Source organism: Ischnura elegans, chromosome 8, assembly GCF_921293095.1.
Source record: "Ischnura elegans chromosome 8, ioIscEleg1.1, whole genome shotgun sequence".
NCBI classification, from domain to species: domain Eukaryota; kingdom Metazoa; phylum Arthropoda; class Insecta; order Odonata; family Coenagrionidae; genus Ischnura; species Ischnura elegans.
This window is the reverse complement of record NC_060253.1, coordinates 20,063,582-20,077,493: the sequence shown is the minus strand read 5'-3', so window position 1 is coordinate 20,077,493 and position 13,912 is coordinate 20,063,582. Positions and strand designations below refer to the sequence as shown.

Below are 13,912 nucleotides of genomic sequence, written 5' to 3'. Positions count from 1 at the left end.
TCATTCGGAATTTTGTCGTCCACGAATTTTCGACGAGTCCAAACCATCGCAATATTCTTTCTTCCAGTTTCTCAATCGCGTCCTTAACATTCATGATTTTTTTCTTATTTCTCCATACCATATTCTGTAAGTTCTAGCTTATCTTCGCCTGTAGTCCATTTCTCTTGGTCGTTGTATAAACAGCTAAAATGCGATTCATTTTCTAGATTCGCACATCGGCGATCCTTGCGTTAACGACAGCAATTGCTTCGGAAACGTGATGTGTAATTCCGCTCATGGATCAGGAATGTGCACGTGTAAGAGTGGATTCCACACCAACCAGACTCTAATTTGTTACGAAGGTGAGTGTGATTTAATAAAAACGGACGTACAGTGAATTTAAACGTATAATAATTTCGTAAAATAAAATAGTAGTATGAAAAGTGAGAATGTCATAGATTATGAAATGAAATTATGTATAATTCTTCAACCATCTATTATTTGGTGATGTATTTCATTAAAACTGCGCTGGAATTGAAAAACACTTCTAAAATAACCTTTTCGAATAACCCTTTTAAAAAAGCGTGGGGTTCCCTTTTATCTTCTGACAATTTTATTTTATTGCTTTACATGAAATATTTTTACACTTATTATGTGTACAACAAACAAAAACGTAGCATTATATTACAGCAAAGAAAACTTTAGTTCAAGTATTCTGATTGTGAGAGTTTTTTATTGTACCTTACACGGTAGATGCGAGCGTTGTGGGGGCCCCCTAAGTTCATGGCCCTCTGTGAATACCGACCAGGAGGGAAATGGGCTATCTTAGCGTAGCCATCTCGGCGCGGCTGTTTTGGCGCGGCCGTCTTGGCGCGAGCCACCTTGGCACGAGGCCATCTCGACGCGGGTCACTTAGGCGCGGGACGTCTTGGCGCGAGTCACCTCGGCGCTGGACGTCCTGCCGCGAAAGTGACCGTTTCTTTCTGCCGCGAAAGCGTTTTCTTTGTGGTGAAATAGGATGGTATTTTAAATAAATAAAAGATCGCAGCACTTTCCACAAATTTATTTACTGCGTTTCGGCTCACTCAGCCATCATCTGGTACAAGACCGTTCCTCGTGGGTTTTCCGCAAAAAAAGTTGTGGAAAAGTGCTACGATCTTTTATTTATTTAAGTATGTCTAACTTCCACCGATTGAAGCCTGAGTCTGTTGAACTTATTAGGATGGTAGTTAGTAGATTTCATTGATTACATAAAACGAGCAAACGTATTAAAATATGCCACGCAATAACAAGGAAAATAATCGAAATAATTTTCGAATCACAATAGGATACCACGTTTACACGATTATAGAGATGCATTGGATGGATGCATTTGCACCAAAATAGGACATGGCATCTATTAGGTATTTCATCTTCATTTGGCTGATATTGCTGAATTGCATTGTGAATCCATTCCATCTTTCCATCCACGTTACAAACATTTACATTCCATCATTCCATTCCAACATTCCAAACAAAGTCTGTGGTCGTCATATCTATTTGTCTTTGGATAGGTTTCCTCGTGGGGTTTCCGCAATACTGCTACGGTAAAAAAAAGCAAGACACCCGAGTTTGAAGTGTTCTAACAGAAAGCATACGAAAGAAAATTTATTCCTACGCTGGAGCGTTTAATTTTTAAACAACCTCAGTCTCTTAAGTATTTCCTGTGCTCAATTTTTTCTATAAAAAAAGTACCCGGTTTTTGCGCGTAAAATCAAGTTGCCCAAATATGAGCGCTTGGTATTACAGTAGTTTTCGTTCCAGTAACTTGCAATTTTCATACAATAAAGGCAGATCTAGTGTTAATAGAGGGCCGTTCAATACGTCCTTAGAATCTCCAGTAATCGCTCTTTTAGTATCAAAATTAATTTTAATCAGAAAGCGGCATTCGTGACTAATCAGTTGTTAAATTTTCAGCTGTATCCATCACTTCTCTTCCATATTGTTGCCAACTGTAGTGAACAACTTTCATTTGTTTATGAAAATGGATAAAAGGGAGTACTATGCGGAGATCAAACGTTTTTTTTTTTTTTAAGAGTTAACGCTGAAGGAAATCAGAGCTGAGTAGTATAAACTTCTTTTGTGTGCAGATATTTACAATTGGGTTAATGAATTTAAACTTGGCCGTTCGTCCAAAAAAAATGAACATTGTTCCTGATGCCGTGTAAAAGAATCTAACCCCGAAATGATTGACAAAATCCACGATATGGCTTCAAGTGATTTTCGAATCAAAGTGCGCGATGTAGTTAAAGCCACGAGGCATATCGCAATGCACATTTGCTTTAATTTTGCACGAAAATTTGGGTGTGAAAAATATATGGGTTCGCTCACAATGGAGAATGAACATAATCACGTGGTCAACTCAAAGGCTGTTTTGACGCTTTCCCTTCGCAATCCTGGGGACTTCCCTCATTGATACATAACTTTTGATGAAATATGGACTCATCAATTTACTATAACGACAAAATAACTGGTAAAAGAACGGAATTTTCAATTTTAAAATAACAGGAGAGTATAACGCACCGTTATTAGGCCGGTTGATAAAAGAAATCGAGAAAAGCGTCCTTATTTGAAATAGAAAAAGTTTTTCCTTCAACAAGGAAATGCACGGTTGCACATATATTGAGTTGCAATGGCCAAATTTACGGAATAAAAGTTTCAGTTATTACAAAATTCACTGTATTCACCAGAATTGGCCTCCAGAGACTTTATCTCGTCTCAAAACTTGAAGAAATCGCTTGATTCACAAGGATTTATGTCGAAGGAGAAGGTCGTCACCCAAATTAATGCCTATGTAAAGGATATACCGGAATTCTATTTTTTGGATGGCTAGAAATGATAGGAAAAATGCTCTCAAAGTGTTTAGAGCTTAAGAGAGACTATAATGGAAAATATAAAAAAATGACCCAGTACAATTTGTTTTCATACCTTTTTCTATCGACCTGTAACACAGAATTTCCCCACCCACCGATCATTAGCGCGGACCCTATATCCGGACCTGTGCAACACATCAGTGAAGCTGAGGTAGCCGCCGCTATCAAGGAGATGAAGAATGGAAAGGCAACGGGCCCTGACGACATTCCAGCGGAAGTGTGGAAGCTACTTGGCCGCAACGGCGTTGTCATCCTCGTCGAGTTATTTAACAACATCATCATTGACAACGAAGTTCCCGACTCCTGGCGGACCAGCATAACTGTGCCCATCTGGAAGGGTAAAGGCGACGTCGCAGAATGCTCCAACTACCGCCCGATCCGGCTTTTATGCCACGCCATGAAAATATTCGAAAGAGTGATTGATGCTAGGCTCAGACACATTGTTCACATCACACCCAACCAGTGTGGATTTGTAAAGGGGACTGGCACAACAGATGCAATACACGCAGCTAGACTGCTCTTGGAGAGACTGGCACGATCAGCATCGACGGCGACGACCTTGAAAAGGTCGAGAAGTTTAAATATTTGGGCTCTGTCATCAGCAACGATGGAAGCACAACCGCCAACACACGAGCTCGAATCAATGCAACATGGCTGAAATGGCGCCAAGTGACTGGCGTATTGTGCGACCGTCGAATGCCTGAACGATTCAGGGCCAAAGTATACAAGACCGTAGTCCGCCCAGTGGCCCTATATGGAGCAGAATGTTGGCCAGCCACAGCAAATCAAGAACAGGCCATGCATGTCATGGAAATGAGGATGCTGCGATGGATCCTAGGCATCTCCCGCCTGGATCACATCAGGAATGAAGACATTCGGAAAAGAATGGGAGTTGCATCGATCACAGACAAGATGCGGGAGGCTCGACTGCGGTGGCATGGGCATGTGGTGCGTAGTGATGAGAACTCCGTGGCCAAAACAGCAATGCGGCTGAGTACTGAAGGACGCCGACCACGAGGACGACCAAAGATGCGCTGGCTCGACAAAATTAAGGCGGACATGAAGACCATCAACGCCACGTCAGTAGACGCCCTGGATCGAGCCAAGTGGAGAAGGCTTTGCAGAAAAGCGGACCCTGCAATAGCGCGGGACAAACGCTAGGAAGAAGAAGACCTTTTTCTATCGACCCTCGTAGTTTGCGGGAAACAAATGGTTTGCACCACTAAAATTGATGGATTTGTTGTAAACAATGCAAATCTCTGCTAACTTTGAAACCAATGGGACAAATGAAAATTGATTGGTACTGTTGTGTACTGCAGAATGTAAGTATTGCAGGTACGTAGATCATACACGTTAAATTCCTGCAGTATATTCAATTTCGTTTGACGTTATTTTGTTTGAAGTCTGGATATCGCATTTTCTCTCCCTAGCGAGGCAGGCCAAAACAAGGCAACAGAAAAGAGAAAGTCTCTCGGAGCCGCGAGCTCTTCATCGTGTATCGTGGCGTACAGAACCCTGGCAGTTTATGAATTGGTTGCTTCAAAAATTTACTTGCAGGCATGGTTGCTAATGTACGTGCATGATGCGTCCAAGAACGGGTTTTTCGGAGACGGAAGTCCAAAAGACTTTGAGTGTCATTCGCTTTTTTCGGTGCGAAGCAGAAATGGTATGGACAAACGTAATCGTAATTCAGTGGTGTGTATATTCTACCACTTTTAACTTTTATGAGCATCATTGTACTTGGAGCAAAGAAGGCGAGAGGGATATTGATTTCTCTTATCTGCCGAGTGAAAAAACTGAGAATCACAATTTTGAATGCATGCTTCAACGTATGATCGCATCCTTTTAATAAGTCATCCGCCCATTGCTATTTCTGTTATTAGTAAAAAAAAATTGCCTGTTTTTGCGCGTAAAATGTAACAACCCAGCCCAAAAATGACAGAAAAGTATGAATGCACCAGAAATTGAATGCATTCTTCTGCACATGATCGCATGTTTTTAATATTCCCCCATCCATTACTATTTCATATGCAAGTCAGGCTAAAGACATGACGAAAGTGAGAAAAAACCAAAGGATCAGGTAGCATCTCAATTGCTCAATTAATCAAATTTGATTATAGATACACGAAATGCCTCAATAGTTCAATGACAGAATACAACTGATGAGAAAAAGCTTTAACCCCACACAAAACGCTTATTCAATAGTGATTTAACTGTAAAAACAAGGAAGACACCCGAATTTAAATTCATTATTCTGCATGTGATCGCAAATTTTAAAAATTCCTCCGCCGATTTCTTTTACAAGTTAAGCTTAAAATGTATGCTAATTAATTATTGTTCTATAAACGATAAAAATATTTGATTAAATAATTTTATCGAGCATAATCAGCCAAACCTGCAAACTACCTCAGTATTTCACCGAAAAGAGAGGGTAAAAACCCACTTTCGCGCCAAGGTGACTCGCGCCAAAGCGTGTTGCGCCTTGGTGACCCGCGCCGAGATGACCTCGTGCCAAGGTGGCTCGCGCCGAGCGGCCGCGCCAAAACAGCCGCGCCGAGATGGCTACGCTAAGATATCCCATTTCCCTGCTGGTCGGTAATCATCGAGGACCCAGAGCTTAGGGGACCCCCACAGCGCTCCTACAACTGACCAGCCGACCTGGCCAGACCGCCCCTGAAGACATGTTACACGGAAAAAAAAGTTTGGTTAGAACTATCGATTTCTGATGAAATTTATCAAACTTTTGGGTTCATATGGCACATTGAAAAATTCAGTAATAATTACCAAACCAGTTTGATAAATTCTATCAAATTGATTTGGTATTTGTTACCGAAATGGCCTCAGCAGTTCGATAAAAACTATCAAAATCTAGAGGATAATAAAACCGATCTAGTGTGCACATGTGAAAGATTGTCTTTCCAGAAAACACTATTCTGATTGAAAATTATAAAATTAGGAGTTTAACTTAAGTTTCTGCAAAAGAAATGCAAAAAAAAGTGGAAAAATAGTATTTCTGCATGAAGCATTAAACGTGGGTCCCCCGCGTGGTTGCAATGGACTCTAACAACTAGTCTTAATCGGTTGCCATAATAATTGAAAACTCAAACGCTGTAATATATTATTATTGTAAACAATCAACCTTTGTTTTGATATGTGAATAAGGTGTGACTACATGTTCCCTTTGTAAGCTTAAGAGGAATACTTGATGCACACAATTGCATTGAGTAGTTACTCCTTCTGAATATCTAGTGCAAATGCGCAAGAAAACTTTATTTGCAGGCTTATTACATCGATATAAAGATAGCTTTAACGTGCTGGGTGATATCCTTAACATGGATTGGGTCTAGTATGTCGACTTTTATCACATGTTATTAAACATGATCGCGAATGATTATACCTCAGGAATATCTCTAATTAAAGTTTCAATGTGTCGAAATATACAAACATTTCCTTACAGCTTTAATATCCAAGATAATACGCTATTCAATCATTGTCTTTGGTGCACCAGCTTTCGGATAACATTGCAATTTGAAGTAGGAGCAAACAGAAAAATGAACGTAAACAAAATTAAAACGTTATCGCCATCACAAATAATGAAAACAAAATCATTTCTACCAACCTATCTTTTATGTAAGGCCTGTTTAAGACTCTTTCAACTGCAAATGTGCATTGGTATAAACAAAAGAGGTACGATAGACCGTTCGATAGATTACGAAACGCTTATTAAATTCTATCAAACCAAATTTGCATAGCAATGTAGAGTTTGATAATTTTTACCAAACAAGCAATCACCCTCGTAAAATTAACCATAACTTCGAAGAAAGTTACCAAACTCAGAATCGTATTAAATTAATTCAGTTATTTTTACCAAACTCTTTCGTGCAACTGACCAAATTATGCAATACCAAAATGTTTGATGAAATATATCAAGAGATCACGCTAGCGTTTGGTAAAATAAATCAAGTGCTTAATAATTTGCATCATTAAAGTTTAAGTATATTTAACAAAAATACTCCCTATCACACCAGTTCGATAGTTTTAAATAAATCTTTTTTTTCCGTGTACGATCTATTACTGACAGCACTAGTTTCTGAAAACTTCCCATGAATTACTTTTAATAATGAATTAAAATAATGAATTTGAATAATATGCAATAAAAAACTCTGTGCGGTAGCAGAAGCATAATCAGATAGCCCGGAGTAAGAGCAAAAAATAAAGTATCATAGCTCTAGTGTTCAAAAGACAATCGCAAAATGACTTCCATTCTCGAAATCTAGAACTATTGGCTAGTAGAGAATATAAATAATCCAGCGATTCGTTTACATAAAAAGATACTTCTAAGTGACTTCGTCAAAAGGAAATGTCCCTTTATGTTAAAAAACACATGATCGATCATGTTATCACACTCCTTAAGTCCGGCAATCGAGTGCGTAGGAAAAGCTTCATAGATAACATTTTATGTATGACGTATTCCAAGAGTGGAACTGTAAAAACTCCAATTTAAAGATCGTGGCTAATGATGAATTTTCATCTAACGCAGGAAGTACGGCTGTTGGCAGCTTCTGCAGCAAATCACTAGGCTGCGAATTCGTCGGCAATTCATCTTGCAGCTCAGAGTACGGCGACGGTGTGTGTGAATGTGTGACGCCATTCTACGGCAAAGGCGGAGATGCTGCCTGCACCCTGGGTAAGAAATGAATTCACGACTCGACTGCAGCGATTCTCCCTGCTGAGTTCAATATTGTAAAATATCCATTTCTATTTTCCAATATTATAACCACGAATGCTACAATGGGAGATTCCCCTTTTGGCCATAAATGTGACGTCGCTCATCGGGAATTTTAATGGGTTTACAAAAGTCCCCACTCGCGTCGCTGTTGATACAGCGATCCGAATTACAAGGCAAACAAGCTAAAAAAAAGAACAGTTAATCAAAATTTATATTCTAGATGAAATGATAGACGAAATGCATAAATTTTCAATGCTAATTCTCGAATGTAGAAATATTGAAAGAAATTTGTAAATTTTGATAAAATGTGGGTCGCCCTTATCTCAGGCATGACTTACAGGAATATGCTATTCTCTCTTTAAATGAAAAGCCAGGAATTCATATATTTATTAAATCCGCACTAGGTTTGGACGTAGCATATCATCATTTGGGATACATCCTCGTACACACAACGGTTATGCACCACAGTGATGTACCACAGTTTTGCGCCATACTGTATTGGAAAGTTTTGCAGCATTGTCCATAATAATACGGTGTTTATAGTGCACTAAAGCTATTTTATGTAATACATTTAATTTTCTTACCGATAGGTCTCCGTGCAACGAAAATTTAATTTATTACAAAAAAATCACTGCAAAACAAAACCTCACCCTTAAAATGCATACATTTTCAATGCTATTTCTATTGTACAAATTGAATTAAAATTTTAGATATTGATAATATGTTAATCGTGTTTATCTCAGGCAGGAATTTCTATCCACATTGAAAATCAACATGCAGGACTTCAATATTCAGCATTGATAACCGACTGGTTTCGATAGAAGGTGTTTCTAGCTAACGAACGAGCGGCTGGTCGTTTGTCTCCGAGCACCTGGAGAGTCAGGACAGACATTTTTGCCCGACGTGTTTCTGTGATTGGTGCAAGCCAAAAATGCAGCGTTCGTTAGAGCAGAGGTACGCGATTAAATTCTGAGTGAAACTCGGTAAATCTGCGACAGAGACGTTTGATATGATCAAGCAGGCTTACCCAGATGTTGATTTAGCAAGAAGTGGCGTGTTTCGGTGGCACCAGACCTTTTTGGAGGGCCGGGAAGAGGTCGCTGATGAAGACTGTGCTGGAAGACCTGCGACTTCGACAAACACTGTCAATTTGAATCGTGTGCGCAAAGTATCGACTAAGTATTCGTTAAATTGCCCAGATGTTAAATTTATCAGATCTGAGGTTGATGACATTGTGACAGAGCATTTAAACATGCGCAAGGTGTGCGCGAAGATGGTCCCAAAGTGCTCTCTGACGACCAGAAATTGCGGCTCACATCGCCTTTCTTGTGAACAGCTACCTAACCAAGGCCGGCATCCCAACGCTTCTGCAGCCGCCCTACAGCCCAGATGTGGCCCCCCGGACATTTTTTTGTCTCCTTGCCTGAAAAGTCTGATGAAAGTCAAGTATTTTGAGACGACAGTGGGGATCCAAGCAGCTTGCACGTCGGCTCTTAAGGCTATTCCGGAGATTGCCTTCCGTGACGCCTTCAATGCTTGGAAAACGCGCTGGCAGCGCTGCATCGATGCAGAAGGAGCCAATTTTTTTTAAGTTTTTAAAGGATAGGGTAGTTTCTTTCATCAAAGAAACCGAAAGGCATTGATTGCGATTTGTTACCCACCATTTCTGTATTCATAATATACAAATTATTTCGTTTTAGAAATACCGGTTTAGACGAATGGCAATGGTCCATTTTTATCCTCATTTGAAAAGGGCCATATTGGCGCCCATGCGATGCCACTCCACGTGACGTCACAGGGACCTAGTTTCTACACGAGAGGATAGGAGTTATACATCGTCTGAGGTTACCAATGCATGCATGAGGCACAGAGCTCAGGGAAACATGTCTTAATAATCACCTATTAAAACTGGCTAAGGTCGGAAAGTTTTCTTCGTTTGATAAGGTGTTAATAAACCTTTTTTAAGCCAAGCGCTACCAGACAGCAAGGTACTCAGCTACCCTCTAGCATCCTGCGTCCTATCAGCGCTCAGAGCCTCGATCAAGGTCACCTCACAAGGCGGGAGGGGGAACCAGAAATACGTCACACGGAGAGATTTCCTTACCCGTCGCGTTTTCGCGCGCTTGAAAATTTTCACTTTTCATTTAATCGTGAAAAATAGATATCGTCATTTGAAAATCTAAAAGCGTGAAATACGTACTCCAGGAGTAATAATCTTCCGATATAGGCAATAAAAAAATAATAGTAAACCCCCCTATTTTAGCGATTGGCTCAATAAATTTTTTTAAACCGACTCAGTCCGGACAAACCCTGTATGTTCCTGATAAATGTTCAAGTCAGTATTGTACTATGAAAAATGGTAAACAATTGTCATCAAAATGAAAGGGTAACTCAGAGATGGGGATTTTTACATGAAAATATCCGTAAGTTCACTTTTATTTACATCAGAGTTACACGTAAAGTCACTTTCAAAAGCTTTAGGACAAAGTTTGTTGTACCACTTCTGCTTCTCAAGGAAATTTAGTATCCTATACTCCTTTTGTAGTTATCTGCTGCACTCCACTGACATTCCGCTTGTGATTATATGATTTTAATCACGTGACGGGTCGCCGCGGCGGTGGCCTAGTGAGCAACGCTTTGAGCTCGGGTAGTGAAGATTGAGGGGTCGGGACTGTCTCCAATAATTTCTTCAGCTCCTTTTTCTACTTATTAACAGGTTTGTTACATTTACTATTTGTTCTTCTATTTATAGACCTGGCGGCACTGAGAGTCAAATGTGCTTATTTCTGTTTACCGTGAGTAATTCGATATCATAGTGTTCCTGGAGTACAAATTTGAGATTATCATGTATTAGTTTGTACTATTTGACACATACCCAGGTTAGCGTCGAAGACCCTTTCCGTTGCAGTGGTTGGCTTTTAATGCGCAAGATAGAAACAAAGAGTGAACACCAGGGCAAATATGCAGTAAGTGCACATGAAATAATCATTATATCCAACATAAATTGAAGCAGAATGATATATTTGAAATTAAAAAGTAAAATTTCCCGTTGAGTGCGTATATATTTATGCACCTACGAAATTTTTGCGATGTGTGGTCAAAGACAACAAAAGGAGTAATGGGAACTAAATCTCTTTGAGAAGCAGAAGAGATTTACATTAAAATGGCCCTCACACATTCTATAACAGCCTATTTCTGAAGGAATATGCAGTCTCCGTGCAGCGTCGCACCACCGCCTTCCCCGGTCTGGGTCGTTTGGCACCACAAAAAATACATTTCTGGCGTTTAACGAGAGGTGAATTCACATCTCGGCACACAACAATATACATAAGGTTTTCTACCACTCATTTAAAATTCTCCGTTTTATCTAGTATTTACTTATACTCGAAATAACGTATACGACAATGCACTCCTTATACAAGCGATGCGGACATCATAAGGTTCACACGTCATCAACCTGGCGTCGTCCGAGAAATACTTTTTTGGCGCGGAATTCAAATTGAAACTTCAAACTGCTCTAGGGGCGAAATTATTCTGCGCTCATTGGTAAAATTTGGTGAAAGCCTTTCTTACATCCATTGCTTTATAAATCAGACAAAATATTTGGTAGTGTAATCCCTCCTATTATACCTATGCAACGAAACTTTTATATGTCACAATGTGACATTGTCACATGCTGGACAACAATATCTCAAATTTTGAAATCTTAAAAATATTTTTGAATGAATAACTTTATTTTTCCTCTGAATGTTCCTTAAATTAAATATATAAAATAAAATAATATTATTAATAATAATTATTTTAAAATTCTGTGGAAATTGTGCGAAAAAAGTTTTAGTTATTCGCTCAGAGTAAGCAAGTATTTACTCCGATTCAAAACGTTCAGAAAATCGCACTTTCTAATCATTTTTTTGATTCCCTGTTGAATTTTCTATTCTGAATCCTAAGCCTTATGTAAAAAGCAAATGATAATGAGGAACGCTAATGGTAATTGTGTCAAAATCGGCAAAAACCGGCAGTGTCTACCAAAACCTTAAATTATATTTTTATAATATGGTATTTCCTGGAGTATAGGTCATTTATACAAAAGTAAGCAGCCAACGTTTCGATTTATTTTCTTAAATCATCTTCAGGGCTATGTTAGAAAAAGTGTGAAACAATATAAAATACAGAGAATAAGACGATACACAATATTTATACATAAAAAAGGAACAATTGGTTTTTTTTTAAATACAATATAATTTAAAGAAATATGTATATATAAACATATATATAAGAACAGAATGGAATATACAAAAAATTTTGACATACCTCTAAACTTTGAAAAAGAAAATAAATCGAAACGTTGGCTGCTAACTTTTGTATAAATGACCTATACTCCGGGAAATACCATATTATATATTAAATAAGGTCAAGAAAAGGAAAAAAAATAATAATAATTATATTTTTATGTAACTTATTTTCATTTATTTCAGAAGTCTCAACAAATTTTGTCTATTCTCTCGGCATTTTAATTAAGAAATTTGGGTAGAGTATGAAAGTATCGCACAATAAAATAGGAAGAAGGTAGGCCGCCGCGGCTGACGAAAAGGTATTCGGCGCCCACGTTGACAATTAAAGTGGATGACTGCTACGTATATATGCAGCTGAAATTCCCAGACTAAGGCTTTAGAACAACGTATCGCCTTGAAGAACGATATCATTTCATGATAGCACTTCCTGTCGGCAAATTGTCGGAACTTAATGGCCTCGACAGCTCTGTTACAAAAACTACTCGACGTTCGTAACGCAACTCGAAACACTCGAGTCGAGTACCTACTACTCCACTCAACTCGAATATTCGAGTACTCGCACATCTCTAACTTCAATACAATATTTTATCATTATATTTTCTTACAGGTGCTGGCCTGGGCGAGAGCTGCGATAGCAACAAGGAGTGTCTGATGGAAAAATCAATCTGCAAGAATGGAAAGTGTGTTTGTGAAACTGGATACTTGGTATCAGGAAATGTGTGTAAAAGGAAGTGCATTCGAAAATCGAAACAAACTTAATGAAACCTTTTCACTCAGAAAAGCGGCCATAAACATTCAGTAATGGCGTAGAAATAGAATACCTGAGGATGATTAAATAAAATTATTAATTTGGAAATGTTGTTTTTCATTCACTGCAAATTTAATAGCACTTCCCCACACTTCAAGCGTTAGCTTGAGATATGAATTGAATAGGGAGGAAAGTCTGAAGGATAGATGTCACTCAATAGAAACAATATAACTATATATTTGAGTACAACCTGGCTTCATACAATCGTATGCATGCAAATCATGAAGATTTTATGAAACAACCACCACCACATTTCGTTAGCATTAATGATGTGTCGCTACTGATTGTGAGGTCAAAGCCACCGAGTGCGTCAACCGGGTTGCGGATGGTCGACCTTTAGATATAGAGGTTAGCTGTGAGATAAGCGAGATCTCTCGTCGAATAAGCAGTCGCGGAAAAAAAACCGACAGTGTTCTAAGGAGGTGTTGGTCTATCCTTGGGTTAGGTAGACCATTTAATGGTACCGAAACCTGCGAAGATACCGTGACTTGGCGACTGGGGGCCGCCAATAATTATGCCTCTCATCACTCGGGGAAGAGGGCAGCACCTTCTCTTCTCATGTGCGAAGTTGGAGGCCATACTGGTCGGTACATCGACGTACATTTCACTACGAGCAAGGAAACATTTACTTTAACAACTGCTCCACTCACTTTATATCATGATGCATGCGACGCTCCGCGCGCGTTTTCCAAGGGCCACGGCCCCTTAGAAATCCCAGACCCAGCTTTGCCGTCAAATTTTGTGGCAGTTGGAACAATTTTTACCCCTTAACGCCTTCGCCGGCCAGGTGAGAGGGAAAGGGACACTCAGCTGCCTTGCGGAAAACAATTCGGAACGGCTTCTCCGTTTCTCGGAGATCGGACCTAACATTATAACATCAGATTATGACGATGAAGAAGTAGAAGATGTCTACCAAGATATAACGGAAGTTAATTAAGCAGGTAAGAAGGGAAGATAATCATTTTAGGTGACTGGAACGCCGCCATCGGCGAAGGTCAAGACGGAATGATAGGTGGTAAATATGGATTAGGAAATCAAATGAAAGGGGAGAAAGGCTACTTGAATTCTGCACTCAGCATAGGCTAGTAGTTACCAACACTTTATTCAAAAATCCCCTGCGAAGAAGATTCACGTTGATTATGACAGGAGACCTTATCAGACTCCAAATTGACTACATTCTAGTGAAACAAAG

At 39.3% G+C, this 13,912-nt stretch overlaps 1 protein-coding gene across 1 annotated transcript; it reads left to right on the top strand.

Annotated features, from left to right (window-relative positions):
* Positions 1–215: 215 nt before the first annotated feature.
* On the top strand, positions 216–12,691 carry LOC124163520 (cell death abnormality protein 1-like). Its single transcript, XM_046540480.1, has 3 exons — positions 216–341; positions 7,432–7,578; positions 12,520–12,691. The coding sequence occupies exons 1-3, from the start codon at positions 260–262 to the stop codon at positions 12,669–12,671; spliced, it is 381 nt and encodes a 126-aa protein (XP_046396436.1). The 5' UTR covers positions 216–259; the 3' UTR covers positions 12,672–12,691.
* Positions 12,692–13,912: the final 1,221 nt, after the last annotated feature.